The sequence below is a fragment of the Parus major genome, chromosome Z (genome assembly GCF_001522545.3).
Source record: "Parus major isolate Abel chromosome Z, Parus_major1.1, whole genome shotgun sequence".
Classification (NCBI taxonomy): Eukaryota; Metazoa; Chordata; class Aves; order Passeriformes; family Paridae; genus Parus; species Parus major.
Genome location: NC_031799.1, coordinates 43029395 through 43045055, shown reverse-complemented (window position 1 = coordinate 43045055; position 15661 = coordinate 43029395). Strand labels below are relative to the sequence as shown.

Below are 15661 nucleotides of genomic sequence, written 5' to 3'. Positions count from 1 at the left end.
AGAACAACACTGTTTGCTGTGTCTTGTATTGACTATTTCTCCTTACTTTGGATAGGCATATTTTCTTAACCACTCCCACCTTTGCCTTTATACACTCCATCTTTTTCTTTACTGTCTGACTTTCATGGTTCCTTTCTTCCCACACACCATGCCAGCAGCAATTCCCAACCTCAACAGTGAGGAGTGACCTCCTCACAATTCTGTGATCTCCTACAAATTTTGAGATCAACTCCCAACCACTTCTGAACAGCCGTTTGCTGCAGTCTCACTGTTTTAATCCACATGCTGGTAAACCCATTTTAAATCAGTTAATTCTCTTTTTTCTGTCTTTTCACAGCAAGCAGAGGTAGCTCTGCAGGCTACACACCCAGAAACAGCTAGAAGGGATCTACTCTTGTACAGGTGCAGAAGGAAGAGAGATGTGTTCCAGCTGCCCTCACACAGAACTAATGTGCACATAGTGCCATTGGTTACCCCAACAGCAGGTGAGATCCAGACCGTAAAGCAGACAGTACACATGTGCTTTGGCTCAGGAAACCTTGAAACTACTGACTGCCAGGAGTCTGAAGCAGGACAGCCACTGCAAAGCCACCTGCATGTTCTTACTTGTAGGAACAACTGTCAGGATTCAAATAAAAAACATTCAGCTGCAGAACGTGAAATACATTTGGTTTATTTCTTTCTAAAGTTTGTACATATACATATATCATTATACATATGTGAGATCCTTCAGTAGGGTTGCTTGAGTTCAATGACATAAAAATTATTGAGAAGCTTGCAGGCTCTTTGTTGCCCGTAAGCAACATTTATTCCAACTTATAAAAACACAGAGGAACAGAGTTATAGTCAGGAACATGGACACAAGAGAGAAGTCTACTTTATATCTCACAGTTTCAATACATCAAAGGCAAATTATTTGTCTGTATACTGTAGGCTTACTTTATCAGCAATGATAAAATAGAGGAAAATATTTATATACAGTTACCTCAAGTGAAAAATAAAGCAATGTAAACTTAAATTCCAAAATATTATTTTAAATGATATAACAATATCCCCAAAAGTCCTTCTTCCAAGGGGAAGAGGACTGATTAAGTGCCTTCATTTATCAGGAAATGATCATTCTAAGTACCAGATACATGAAGCAGAATAAGGGAGGGCATCCTGTGATACCTGTAGAAAAGAGTGACAACTCTGCTTCAGGAAAGCATCTCTGTGTAAGCAAGTATATGTTTGAGTCCTTATGGACATCAGCAGCACATGGAAAAATCTCCCTGAACCAGGGCTTGACTAAAGTCTGCACAGCTCTGACTCCAACCACCCAGCATACTTTTCTGGCCGGGCCTATTCCTAGGGACAAAACAGGGTGTCCTGGTGGTAGGACAGCATCAAACCTGAGATGATGACCTCCCCAAGAGTCAGAATAGCAAGTTCCATGCTGCTGGAGAAGATTTAATGGCTACCTCAATGTTGTTGCTTCACAGCAGACCAAGAAGTTACCACAAAGCGGCGAGACTGGGACTGTGTCTCTAGTGTGTTACATGAAAAACACTCCAGCAATTCAGTGATGAGAGTAAACTGAATTCAAGGTTACCAGAAAGAAGGTTCCTACACATCACAAAAGCAATAGGAGACCACCCAGAGGAAAGGTCTTGCAAGGACTGCTGTCAAGCCCTGTAAGGTTAGTTCTGCACACAAGAGATGCATAAGGTGTATGTACATGCATGTGCAAAATATTTTTCTGCACTACCACTGCTGAGTTATGCTTCCCACATGGCTACCAAGCAACATTGACTGAAAATTCAGTCCTCTTTCTCAGCCTAAGAGAAAACAACAGCAACAGCTCAGGTGGAGGTAAATGACACTTCTTAACCGTGACTCTGAAACTGACAGTGCTCACCCACATTTTCCCATCACCATGGAGGGCAGGAAATCCAAGGGAGAAGCCCAGTACCTGAAAAAAGATTACAGGACCACAGCTTGCCCAAAGCAAGGTGACAGGGTGGTCCCTTTCATTTCCTTCCAAGCTGCAGCTCACTTGTGTCTCAGTTCTGCAAGACATAATCACTCTGGCTGTGGTCCAGTGAAGTGCAAAGGCATAGTTTCACTGAAGTCGTTCATGCTGCTTCAACCTAACTCCATGATAAAGAGTTTTATGACTCCAGGTGAGAATCACACCTCAGGTTTTGCTCTCTCTTTCCAAGAACAATGCAGATCATGATACTGTTGCCCTTACTAGATCACAATAAGAAAACCCACTGGGTTTCCCTATGTCTTTTTCCTCAGACCAGCAACTTGTTAAAAGGTTGTTTAATGCTCCCAAGGGAAACCTCTGGAATGCATACGAGATGCCCAAGAGAGATATTTCAGCCCTGTTGCTCTTCTTTTGCCTGCTGATGAGCCACTCTTCTGGAAATTTGTACAGTTACAGAAAAAAACCCCCCTCAATACTGCTGTACGGCTGTATCTGCAGGAGACATCACAGGCACCTGTCCTTCTTGGACACTTTGGACATGATGTCCCTTTGCTGAATTTTCACAGAGCAAGGTCAACGTTTTCAGAAGTAAAGCTGTGTATTAGATCCCCAGAGCATGATTTTCAGAAGTAGTCAGCACGGATGCTCCTTGTACAGGCATCGGCTGACACAGACAGGGAGAAAGTCAGCCCAGTGTTAAGCTAACAGAAAATTCCACCCACTAACTCTTGCTTAGACTCTCAAATGTATGCCTTGCCTTCAACAAGCAGAACAACAGGCAGCCCCTGGTGGACAACACATGAAGATCAAGGCAGCTCAAAGTACACCATAAATCTGCAAAAGCTCTGATAGCTGTTTAAACTTATTTGAGAACAATTAGAACAACAAGCATCCTAACAATGTCTGCAGCTTCTGAAGTGCTTTGGCCAAATAAGCCTCAGAAAAGAACAGTGAGCTTTGCAGTGCTGAGCCATAGAAGCCATACTTTACTTATGAAATACACACATCTATAGGCATGTTTGCCAAGCAATGTAAGCCTCAGAATGCACCTCACACAGAGGAGTCATTTTAAAGTTTTTAAATAGCCAAAAAACTCAGTCCTTTTTAGCCAAATTATAATTCTAGACTCAAGTAAGAGGACACATTTGTCATGAATATGTACAAATTTAAAAAAAAACCCAACCACAACCCACCCCTGTTCTCATCCTACAGTCTTTCAGAATCTGACAGCTCTGAGCATGAGATTTTCATAAGTGTGTGAGTTAAGACTTATATTACCAGTAGAGTTTGGCCTCTGTGGTGACACCACAGACTCGACAGCATTTATCTCCCTCTTCCCAGCAAGAGGCTAAGGGAAGTTGGAGGATTTTGTGTCAAACAAGTCTCCATGGTAGCTTAGCTAGCTGCTTTGTCACTACACCATGATACTCAATTGGCCCAAGCTGAAACTCGCCTGTTTAGACCAAAGGTATCTTCTTGTGCTAGTCTCATTTAGGAGAGTTACAGGCAGGATCACTGCTAAAGTGGATACTAATTACAGTGGTTCCTGTCAGAGAAAAATCCAGCCCTTGTAGCTTGCTGCACTTTCAATGCTTGCACTGCTAAGTGATGTACCTTCACTGGTCCAAATAAACCTCTGGCCTGTACCCGAGCTGGCTCCTGGCCCAGATTTAAAAGCAGATGCCATGGGATGTCCCTCATTGATTAAACATCTATAATTTTTATAGAATAATTAAGTGTTCAAAAGCAGAGAAGAGATAAACTTTGGACTAGCCTAAATTTGCTCCTTCTGACCACAAGGGCAGAGTCAGGTCAATGGTCCAACCTTTGGGAAAGTTCTTACTTGCATTTGGTAAGGGATGGGCTCTAATAAATAACTACAACACAACCTTAATTAATCTATCAAAATGTATGAGCAAGGGACATTCTCTCAGGCAAAGCTGGGCCTGCCTCCTTTCAATGTTCAACTGTATGTTACCGTCAGCAGAGCAGATACTCCCAGATGGCATTCAGACTTTTTGCATGGAGCTGTCCTTCTTGGTCTCATGTAAACCAGTCTCCACACAAAGGGACTGTGCTAGCCCTGGATAAGGGTGCTGCTGTCACAAGGGAGAAAACCAGCAGGTGCTAAGGACAGTTCCTCAAGCAGCACAGACTAGAGAGAAAAGGAAGCCAGCATTTCTTGTTACTCCCAGCACTAAGGGCAGTGCTAGAGCTCACAGTCTCCAGCAGGTGACCAGCCATGGAGGGTGGCACTGGCTTCTTCCTACAGCATCATCGTCCTGTGCAGGAGCGCTCAGCTCAGATGGTATCATTTCTCTGAAGGCTGACAAAGCTGCTTCTTCCTGTAGTTCAGGTCCCCACAGTGAAGCTCTAGGTGAAGCAGTTCACTATGCTACACCTATGCTGCTGGGAGAGCTCTGGGAGAGAGGAGAGAGGCGAGAGGCGAGAGAGGAGAGAGGCGAGGCCAGACGTACTGCGTCTATATGCACTAAAAATATCCTTTAAAAAGCACAAGCTGCAGACTAGCTCTTTCTGAGACAGCTTCTATGGTTCATCCCTCTAGGCAGCCTAGATACCAGATGCTGAGAACACATGCTGAGGAGCAGTGATTGTGCTCTGATGAGAAATGTTAGAGAGACTTCTTAACTGCCCCCTCAGAGCAGATGTGACGTCCCAAAGCCTGGGGAGAGCAATACTGGAGAAAATTTAAACAAGCAGCAAGCTGTAAGATTGCTTTGCCATAAGATGTATATACTGCCTTTGACCCTGCAGAAGCAGCCAGTTTCCAACAACCTGGATACTAGAAGAGTAGGAATGTTGCAAGTGTCTGGTCTAAGTGCGGGAGGGGGAACTTTGCATCCCTGCAGCATAACAACTAGAGGATCACGGCAGTCTAAAACTCGGTCTCACACCTCCCAGCTATAACTGTGGCTGGAAACACAGGCTACCAACAAGCAGAGTGAAAAAGCTGTTCACAGGGTTATCCATTCAATGCAGCCCTGCTTCAGAGCAGGTTTTCTCAATGCAAGATGGGAAAGTTAAATTTTCTGGATTTCTGCAAGCATGGAAGGAAACAGACCTGTTATACAGAAGCAGCTGAGGTGTTAAGATGACAGACAAGAGCAGCTTGTCAGAAAAGGAGGAGGAGCTGTCAGACTAACTGCAATAAGACCAAAATTCATTTAAAAATGGAGAATGCAGACACAGTAACCAGTGTGCCATCTGCAGAGAAAAAGCCTTTCGCACTTTCCAGGAGAACACTGCCATGCAATGTCTCCAAGAAGCTTGATGATGACCCTGTCACCTCTGACTTCCTCCACTGCCATAATCATGTCTTCACTGAATGGCCTGCTCCAGTCAAGCAAGTACCTCATTTCTCCACTGGAGGAAGGAAAAAGTTTTGGCTTTTTCAAGTCAGAAGAGCAACCATCTTTGTTATCCAAAGGCATTGGAGCTGTGAAAAGTCACTGACTGATTCCAGTCCCTGGAGGTCTGCTAGGCTGAACTTCTCCTCAAAGCAGGGTTGTGCAGAGCACTGCTTTCCAGGAGAGTCCCTTAATCTTAATGGACAGACTACAACCTGGGAGCAGGCAAGATCAGAGGGAAAGTATTTTAGTGACGAGCTGTTACTAATCATTAGAAAGTTTCTGGTAACCATTTACAAGTGAGTGGCTACAGACAAAAAACTCTGAGTCGGCAACACAGCTGAACAGCATTCCCGCACAACTCTGCTGCATCAATCACTCTGCTGGCTGACTTGCCTCTCTACATCAATTGAAAACACAACATAAATACTGGCTTTAGAAGCTACAGTCATGTTCACTAGTTCACGCGTAATTTATCTGCAAGATGCAGACAAACACACATTCAGTCCAGGGAGTCTCTTTCACAGACACTGATAAACAAAAACCATCTCAACCAGTCCCCTGCATCCTGCTGGCTCACAGAGGAGAGTGGCTTTGGCTTCAGAAGAGTCTCACCCACTTTGGCTGCTGGGTGGGGAGAGGGGAAGGCAATTTTCCCCTTCTCCATCAGATCTCTGCTGTCAGGTGCAGACTAGGGCAGCCCTTTCCTGTCTCTCCTTCCTTAGCAAATGGTTCAGCCCCTGGAGGATGAGTAAGCCAGCAATGCTTCAGAGCAGGATCTGTCCAAAACCACTGTCTGCACCTTAAGAAAGGGGAAGCAAGGAGGTGCTGACCCCAGCCTGCTCCCCTCTTTGCATCCCTGCTCTACATGCAGGCAGAGGCTTCGCCTGAGCAATGATAGTGCACTGGAGCAGGGAGGGTGACAAGGAAGGATGACACCTCCCTGCATCCCCAATGCAAAGGCTCTCCTGCATGCGCAAAGGCTCTCCTGCATGCACACATGCTCATGGCAGCCAGCCAGTAACTCCTCCTTGCACTGAGCACACCCAGAAAACTGCAGGCTTCTCCAGTGATTTGCAGCTCAAGTCCCAGAGGAGGGATGGAAACCAGCAGAATATCCTTACATACTGCAATCAGAGCTCCTGAGCCGCTGCAGTCAAGCACTGATCTCCCCTAAAGGCAAACATTTCAGTCAATAAAGGCAGCATGCAGGGTACCATGCAAAGCTACCTGGTCAGACTCTCTGCCTGAAAATCTGCCCCTTCATAGCATCATCAGGAGGGAAAAAAAAAACCAAATTACAGTACTGATTGCTAGATGAACCTATTCCCAAGGGAGGGCAGGAGTCTTACACTTTCACAACAGGATATTTTTTCTTGGTCTCCAGAGCATGCATTTCTAAATGGGTGCCTGGGATGTTTATAAATTGTAAAGTAACAGAGGAAAATGGCATTAATTAAAACTGGAGCAGAAGCTATAAATTCTGGGTAAACTAATCTGCATGCCTCAGCAGTCTCAGCAAGACTGCTCTAAGCTCAACAAATGTTTAATGACTAAAAAATGCAGTGGAAAAACTGCATTCAATACAATTAGATGAGACTTAAAAAAATACACTAATCCGTTTACAAGTATACATGGAAATAGATAGTAAATAATGAAAAAAAAACCTCTCTTTAGCAGTCCACTTTTTGATTTTTCCCATTGCTTCAAATCATCTTTTCTGCAATGACTTTGAAGAGGAATTATCCAGTTTCTGTGTCAAAGTTAGAAAATGCACTTAACAGGAGTAATTTTTTTTTGAGCTCAGCAATTTAACTGGAATTTTCAGCAACCAAAATCCATTAAAAGCCAAGAAAGAAGAAAGTTAAATGTCACCTCTTTGCGTTTTGAAGCACTGCACTCCATAAACACAAGAGGTTTGCCAAGCATATTCTAGCCTGCCTTCAAAAAGATCATCTAGTCAACCCAACCCTGACAGCCAAGCAAGGCCATTTACAGATCTGTACCTTTTCTGGGTTTTGCTTCTGCTGTATGTATCCTATTGTTATATAAAGTAACTGGTTCTGGCCAGGATGGGGATAATTTCTGCCCTAGCCAGGGGCATGGCTTGGACTTGAAGGTTATTCTATACTACCTCATGTCATCTTCCAGGAACAGGGGAAAATGTCCCTTCTGGGTTGGCGTGTTGGGAAGTGAGTGGTTGGGTATTGTTGGCATCTGCATGGTGAGCATTATTGAACACTGTTGCTGTTTACCATTCATTTTTTTATCTCATTGCCGTTTCCAGCAAATTGTTGTTTTCTCAACCTGTGATCTTTGCATTTTATGCCTCCAGTTCTCCTCTCCAGCCCACTGCAAGGATGGCGAGGGGAAGGAGGGAGCGAGCAAGGACCATGTAGTGTGTAGAGTCTCAGTGGGAACACTGAACTGGGGAATACCACTCCTTAATCAAAACAGAGAGGTCAAGTTTTCTTCCCAAATGTGCATTCAGCATTTCCCAACTGAATTGCTTCTCTCTGTTTTGCTTGTCTTTTTCAACCTCCAAAGCATGACGAACAGCTGGAGGGATCTATCTTTGTTACCCCTCCATGAGCTGTCGTTCTACCACTCTTAATTACTCCAAATAATCCTTCCCAATGAGCACTACCATGCATCTCTCTACACTGAGTCTCCCCATGCAATAAGCTGCACCACATCACTCTGGCCCCAGAAGCAGAAGATATCTCTCTTCTTCAAGAAGAGAACTAAATATTAACTCCACCTTAGTAGGAATGCACAACTTCTAAAGCCTCAGCACTTGGGAAACACTGCCAATTTCTACTCAGGACTCCGCAAGCTTTTAGCAACGTGGCCAAGGTTAGGAGCCAAACTCCTGACTTTTAGCATGGAACAGCCACTCTCAGTGGCAGATGCCAGATGGATGCGGATCCCAGCATCATTTGTGAGAACAGCCTCATCTGGTTTTGCTGCCAGGCTGGAACTGAAAGGATCAATTTTCTCTAAAACCTCACATCTGAGTATGCAACATCATTGTTACAGCCAACAGTCAGCAAAACACCAGGAAAGCTGTTGCATGGTGGTACTTGGTAGAGGAGGCAAGTCATGCAGTGCCTGTTAAGGGCCTTTTCTCTTCGGTCACTCCCAGTTCTGCTCACTGGTCTGGCAGCTCAATAAACTAGATGAATTGACTTGGACCTTTGGGAAGCCTGACAGAACACACCCAGGTAGCAATTTTTTGGATGTGTGGCCCTTTGACTACTTGGGCTGAAAACACCAGTGCATTTCTAAACAGTCCTTGCACTGATCTTGATGCTTCTATATGCATTAAAGATTGCATTCATCAAGAAGCTGTCCTGTGCCAGGCACAACAGAATGAACAGCAAGGAGAAATTTTCAACTGGTTCTTGACATTATCTCCCCAGACGCTCTGAGGGAAAGGCCAGTTTGGTTGTACTACTTCACACTGGGAAAGGGCGACACAAAATGGGAGAGACCTGTCCAAGCTCACCCTGAGGGCCAGTATTAAAACAGAGATTAAAACTCAGATAACAGGTAACAGGAGAGCCAGAACTCTCTGCAGAGCCATGACACTGCCCAGACAAGAGGGACTGGGAAGCAGGAAAATGATTTCTGTGTCATCTTTCCGCTCTCTGTGCCTGAAAACTGCTGGCCACCCCAAGGGTCTATGGCACAAATAGGAGCCTTTCAGGTGTGAAAAGATCTACCCATGGTGGTCTCTCCTGGTCCTGTGCTCCCCTTGGAAAGCCTGGCACAGGGTATGCAGGAACTGTGAGGAGGCACCAGTCTCTTCCAACTGGATGTGAGCTAAAGAAGGAAAATGGAAAACGGAAGAGAATCCTTTACTGAAGAAAAAAGGCAAAGTGCTTTGTCACTATGAGAGGAATTGAAAGCAGCTCTCTGTGCACACCAACAAGAAAACCCCTGGAAGGGGAAGCAACAGGACACAATATATCATAAGGCTCTATATAGCAGCTAAGTGAGAGCGTATAGTTAAAAACTACACAGAGGCCCTTTGTCTTTAATATATATAATTAATATATAATGCTAATGGCTGACATCTACAGCAGCCTTCTTTGCAAATTAATGTGAAGCCCAGATAGCCATTCCAACTGGGTAATCCCTAATCTTCCTGACTGCAGAGACAAGCAGAGACAGCATGGGTTTGGATGCCTTCCAGCCTGCAAACTAAGGAGAAGGCTCTCTGCTTGGAAGGAAGCAAACAAATTATTCCAATGCCATCATCCCAGCATTGCCAGAGGTTTCCAGGTTTCATTCCTTCACACTCACATGTCCAGGGTCAATGCAGCAACAATAAGCAACAGTGACTATTTACTGTACCACCTGCTGCTAAGTACCAGTACCAACGTGCCCCATATTGTCAGGAAACTAGTGTTCCCAGCAGCCTAGCCTCTAGTCAGCCTTCTGCAGCTGCATGTTTGCACAGCTCTTCTTACAGCTACAGCTCACATTCATAGCACTGCAGCACTTGTCCAGTTATTTTTCCCACCCACCACATAAATAAAGTGACAAGTGACTTGAGAGATGAAAGCCACATGCCGATGGGAGGAGATAAATGGGGAGGAGACAGAATAAACTTCACAGCGCTCTACGCCTTCCCCAGCTCCTTTAGAAACAGAACAACACAAGAAAGTCCCAATGCTTCAATTGCTAAATGATAAATTAACAAAGCAAAGCAAAGCAGGAGCAAAGACATCTCCCACAATCTGCACAGAAACAGCAAAATATACAATAGAAAATGTCACTAACACCCCATTCAGGCAGATGCACTTATTTTTTGTGAATGACAGGTTATTAAATGAAAAAATTTTGACCACCGATACTTTGCTGCATGGCTGTTCCCCTAGCTGTCATTTCCACTCTAAGTGACCTTCTGCTTAATGCTGGGTGTTTCTGGCCTGTAGTCCTTCCTCTCCGAGACATTGCGTTTCACCTTGGCACTAACTGGAGACTCCTGATTCAAAGAAGGACTTGAGTGGGATTTCTTCAGTCCTGGTGCATCGTTCTCTCCTCCGCTCAGCAGCTCCTTCACCCCTTCTTTCAGTAGGCCAACATAAATCTCATAGCGACTTTTCTGGGAAATGAAAAGAAAGGCCCAAATCAGTCTGGAAGAAATTCTGCAGGGGCACATGAGAGACCTCCTAAGTAACGTAACGCTTTCTGCTGGCCTTGAAAGCCAGGAGCTCAACATGTATGTGAACAATGGTGCCTAATGTGGATATGAACAACAGTGGCTAATATAAATTGAACAAAGATAATTTCAGGCAGACTGAGGCCTGGGGTGCTGTGTAATCAGATGTACTCAGTTCTGCAGCACAGAAATTCCAATGCTCTGCTGACTGGTGGCTCCCATTCCAAGTAACATCACCAAACAAAAGCTTGCTATCTTAGCCATGATGAGATGTAAGCTGTGCTCATACATACTGTGATCCTATGTGCTCAGGCACAGATAGAGATGAAGTGCACTAAACCAAGGAAAGTCTTGCTCTGGTGCACTCCTCCACTTCCACCAGCAGGTCCTGCTTTTTGTGCTTTTCTTATCCATGGGGGAAAAACCAAAGCAAGGTCTAAGTTCAGACTGTACCAGCATGGCCACCACTAGGCCCATGAGAGAATCTTCTGAAAGGCCAGATCTTAACCAAAAGGAGCAGATGAGAGGGATATGACAGCAGCATGGTATTTTCTGCTGCTACATCACTCATAGGGAATGATGACAGTTGCTGTTTGTCCAGACACTTGTATTTTTCAACCGGAAAAACTTCCCTTTAATGTGCCACATGACCATTTGCTCTATTCCTTGTCAGGACCAGAGTCTTCCTCTCCAACAGGAAGATTTTGTTCTGTTTTCTACAATTGCATCATTTTCCCAGAAACAATTTGGCAAGGAAGAAAATGAGGGTACAGTAACAGAAGATCCCTAAAGGGTCTCAAAAACAGATATTGGGGCAGGAGGTCGTGGAAAAGAGCAAACCACTTCACAGGATTTATTTAATAACCTACCCCTAATATATCCACTAAAGATATGGTGCAGGCATTGTAATTACAGCGATCTCAGTGTGCTGGGAGTCAGGGAAGGTGGATCTAAACATCCATACTGATTGTTAACTTGTATTTCAAACTGGCAAAACAGCAGCCAGTGTGGCAAAACAACAGCCAAGCTATTATGTTCCTGACAAAGGAAAAAGTATTTAAGAAAGTATTTTAAATTTTCTAATAAAATAATAAAGTTCTGGTGAAAAAATTTATTTGAGGGCAGGAAGTCAAAAAGCTTGGTAACCACTTTGAAGTGTGGAATATAAAGAGGAATAAAAAAAGGAGAAAACATGACTGGCTTTTGAGAATCCTTTGAATAAACAAACCCTCATAGAGGAGAATCATAGCAAAATCCTCCTACAAATTAAATAAAAAAGCATTCCTATGACTTCCATATCTGTAGCTGGAGCTCCACAACGTGAGAGACAAACACATGAAGCAGGTAAGATGTGTCATTTAATAAAAATGGAAAAACAACAAGAAGAACCCTGACGATGATGCACTAAGCTGATGGATGATTCATCACAAAATGAACCAGACACTTCTGTAAAAGGCCAGCCAGTGCTCTCAGCTTGTGAACAGTGTAATATCATGCAATGGAGAGGGGGGCTCTACTGCTGTATGGATTTATGCTTTTACTGGTCCAGTAAATACCACCAGAGTCTCAAGACTCAACAATCAGAATGGAAATCCAGGACCTGCATGTATGCAAATGGCCATTTTACCCTGGACTTTGTGGGGCCTTGGCTTCTATTACATTAATCAACACGTTCCTACTTTGATTTCAGCCACAACAAAGCTGGTCTTTCAGTGACCTGACACTTGAAGTTAGTAATTCTGCCTTAAAAGAAATTAATTTGGAAATTTCTGTCAAGAAACAAAAACCACAGAAGTTGAAACTATTCAAAAGCTTCTGCAACATTATCTCTGATGAATGAATGCACATAATAAAGAAGTATGAGGCAGCCACGCATCAGTATTCTGGCATCACCTTTCACCTGACAGCATTCAAAAAGATCTTTAACTATAAATTTTCTGCAATAAACAACAAATTTTTTGCCATCTGATGCAGTACTTCCTTAGAGAGCAGGCAAACTGGGACAGACAAACAGAGAAACTGTTCCTCCTGTGGTGTGTATAAGCAAAGACACCATCAAAAACAAATACTACTGGCTGCATACCTGAACAAGGACCGGTAACCTCCTGGTTTGCCTCCCCTCCATCTCATTAGTCTTTCGTAAGGAACAAGAATGAAGACTTCACCAGTGTGTGAACAAAAAGAAATTTTAAGGACCTACAGACAAGGAAAATGACATCTTCCTTTCTAATGGTACCATGCTGCTACCTTAGGGACTCACCGGCTTTTCTGGTGTCTTTCCTGAGACGTATCAGCAGCTGGCCCTTTGTACACAGACACTAGGTTTAGCCTGCAGTCTCAGTCTGAAAGAAACAGCTACAAAATCCTGCCTCACCTGCCTCTTGCCTTTTCATTTAACCTCATGCAGCAAGCTTTTTCACCACCTCCTGCCAACCTGGACAGTATGCTGTTCTGAAGGGAAGGTCTCCATTCACAAAGTTTCCATTCAAAATTTTCATATAGCTCAACATTTAGGTTTGGTTCGGGATTTTTACTGCCTCACAGTATAATAGAATAAACTGAGTTGGAAGGGGCCCACAGGGATCATCCAGTCCAATTCCTGTCCCTGCACAGGACCATCCACAAGAATCATTCTATGCGCCTGACAGCGTTTTCCAAATGTTTCTTGAACTCTCTGTGACCACTTCCCTGGGGAGCCTGTTCCAGTGCCCAACCACCCCCTGGATGAAGAACTCCTCTCTAATGTCCAGCCTAAACCTCCCCTGACACAACTTCAGGCTATTCCCACACATCATCACAGACAGATCAGTGACTGTCCCTCCTCTTCCCCTCACAACAAAGTTGTTGACTGCAATGAGGTCTCCCCTCAGTCTTCTCTCCTCCAGGCTGAACAAACCAAGGGACCTTAGCTGCTCCTCACATGGCTTCCCCTTAAGGCCCTTCATAATCTTCACTGCTCTCCTTTGGAGGCTCTGGGGCTTCATGTGTTTCTTATACTGAGGGGCCCAAAACTGCCCCAAGCAGTCAAGGTGAGGCTACCCCAGTGCAGAGCACAGCAGGACAATCCCCTCCCTTGCCCAGCTGGTGATGCTGTGCCTGATACCCCCCAGGACAGCTGGCCCTCCTAGCTGCAAGGGCACTGCTCACTCATATTCATCTTGCCTTGACCAGGCCCCTTTCCACGGCATGGCTCTACATTTTCTCACTCCTAGGGTTGCCCCATCCCAGATGCAGAATCCGGCACTTTCCCTTGGTGAACTTCATATGGGTGGTGATTGTCCAGCCCTGTAATTTGTCAAGGTCTCTCTGCAAGGCCTTCTTGACTTCAAGGGAGTGAATGGCTCCTCCCAATTCTGTATCATCTGCAAACTTGCTTAGTATCTCTTCCAGTCCTGTGTTCAAGTCATTCATGAAGACATTGAAGAGCACAGGGCTATGGACAGAACCCTGTGGAACCCCACAAGTGACAGGTCACACCAGTCTGATGTCACTCCATCCACTGTAACCCTTTGTGCCTGATCCATGAGCCCATGAGCCCCATGCTCACCCATCACATGAAGAGCTTATCCAGCTGAGTGCTGGACATTTTCTTCAGAAGGGTTCTGAGAGAGACAGTATCAAAAGCTTTATGAAATCAAAAAAGATTGCATTAACTGCCTTTGGTTGATCAACTAAGTGGGTTATCCTGTCATAAAATGAAATCATTGAAAGCAAATGAAAGCAGGACTTTCCTCTCATGAAGCTGTGCTGGCTGTGATGATGGCTCCAGTGTCCTCCTGGTGTTTCCCAATGCTTCCCAGAAGAATCATTTTCTCTGTAATTTTACCAGGCACCAAAGTGAGACTGACAGACTTGTAATTTCCAGTGTCACCCTTTTTGCTCTTCCTGAATACTGGGAAAACACTAAACAGTTTCCAGCCAACTGGGATCTCCCCAGACTGTTCAAATATCATCTAGGGAAGTTTTGTGATGACATCAGGCAATTGTTTGAGGTTTTTTGGATGAATCTCATCAGGCCTCATATATTTGTAGAGATCCAGAGGAACAGCTGACCCCACACAACTTCACGGTTGAAGCTGGGAACTGATCATTCTCATAGTCATGGTCCTCCAGCTCAGAGCACTGAGGTCCCCCTGGTCTGTCATCCATATTGAAGACAGAAGCAAAGACTGCACTAAACACCTCTGCCTTGTCCATGTCCCTGTTTGTGAGATGACCATTCTCATCCTGTAAGAGGCTGATGTTATTTCTACACTGCCTTTTGCCATTAATATACCTTTTAAAACTCTCTTTATTGTCCCCCACAGCTCTGGCCAGCTGCAACTCCAACTGAGATTTGGCCACAGAAATTTTCTTACTACAATAGTGACCAGCATCTCCTTCTGCATTCTTCCCACGCCACCTGACCTTGCATCCACACAGCATAAACCTTCCTTTTTCGCTTAGCTCCAAAGGAAGATCCCAGAGCCTTCTACCTCATCTGTTTTGACTTCCAACATTTTGGAATTGCCTGCTCTCACAGCCCTTGGAATGGTGTCTTGATAGTTCAACATGGTCTGTGAAATCTGTGCTTAGTGTAAAGGTAACACAGGCACGCACGTCAGCACCTTGAATTACCATTTCTCCCACATAACTGAAGTTGTGGCCACAACCTGCCTGCTTAGATGAGCATTCCTTCTGAGCTGATCACTTATCTGAACTACACAACTCAAATGCTGTTTGAGACTCTCACTAGTGAAGAGGACATGTCTTGTTTCCTGGACTATACTAGTTCTGATTTGTACTGAGGTACCTGAGGAATAGCTCAAAAGATCACCCCGATAAAATTGACAGGAAACAGAAAAAAACCCCACAACAATCTACTCCCCCATCAATATTTCTATAAACGTTTAACACTCCAGCTTACATAACATCCCAAGCTTCTAAAAGTGATAGAAAATAAACTGTGTCAAGAACCCAAGCTAAGAAACTGCTTGATCTTCCAAGTTTTACAATATCCACACCACAGAGAAAGTGTGTGACTTACTCTGTACATCTGAGTACTCTGTTCAAAACTGACACTGTGGCACTGATCACAACCCCTTGATCTCAACTGTTCAGCCAAATCACCTTATTGTGAATTTTCCAATCCACTTCATCAGCTTGACCACG

At 44.4% G+C, this 15661-nt stretch overlaps 1 protein-coding gene across 5 annotated transcripts in view; it reads right to left on the bottom strand.

Annotated features, from left to right (window-relative positions):
* Positions 1-648: 648 nt before the first annotated feature.
* PSD3 (pleckstrin and Sec7 domain containing 3) overlaps positions 649-15661 on the bottom strand; it is a 121355-nt gene continuing 106342 nt past the window's right edge. For all 5 annotated transcript variants that reach the window (XM_015652479.2, XM_015652480.3, XM_015652481.3 and 2 more), the window contains one exon: positions 649-10453. In XM_015652479.2, coding sequence (XP_015507965.1) covers positions 10241-10453 — 213 coding nt within the window. In that variant the 3' untranslated portion in view covers positions 649-10240. The remainder of the gene's footprint in view (positions 10454-15661) is intronic.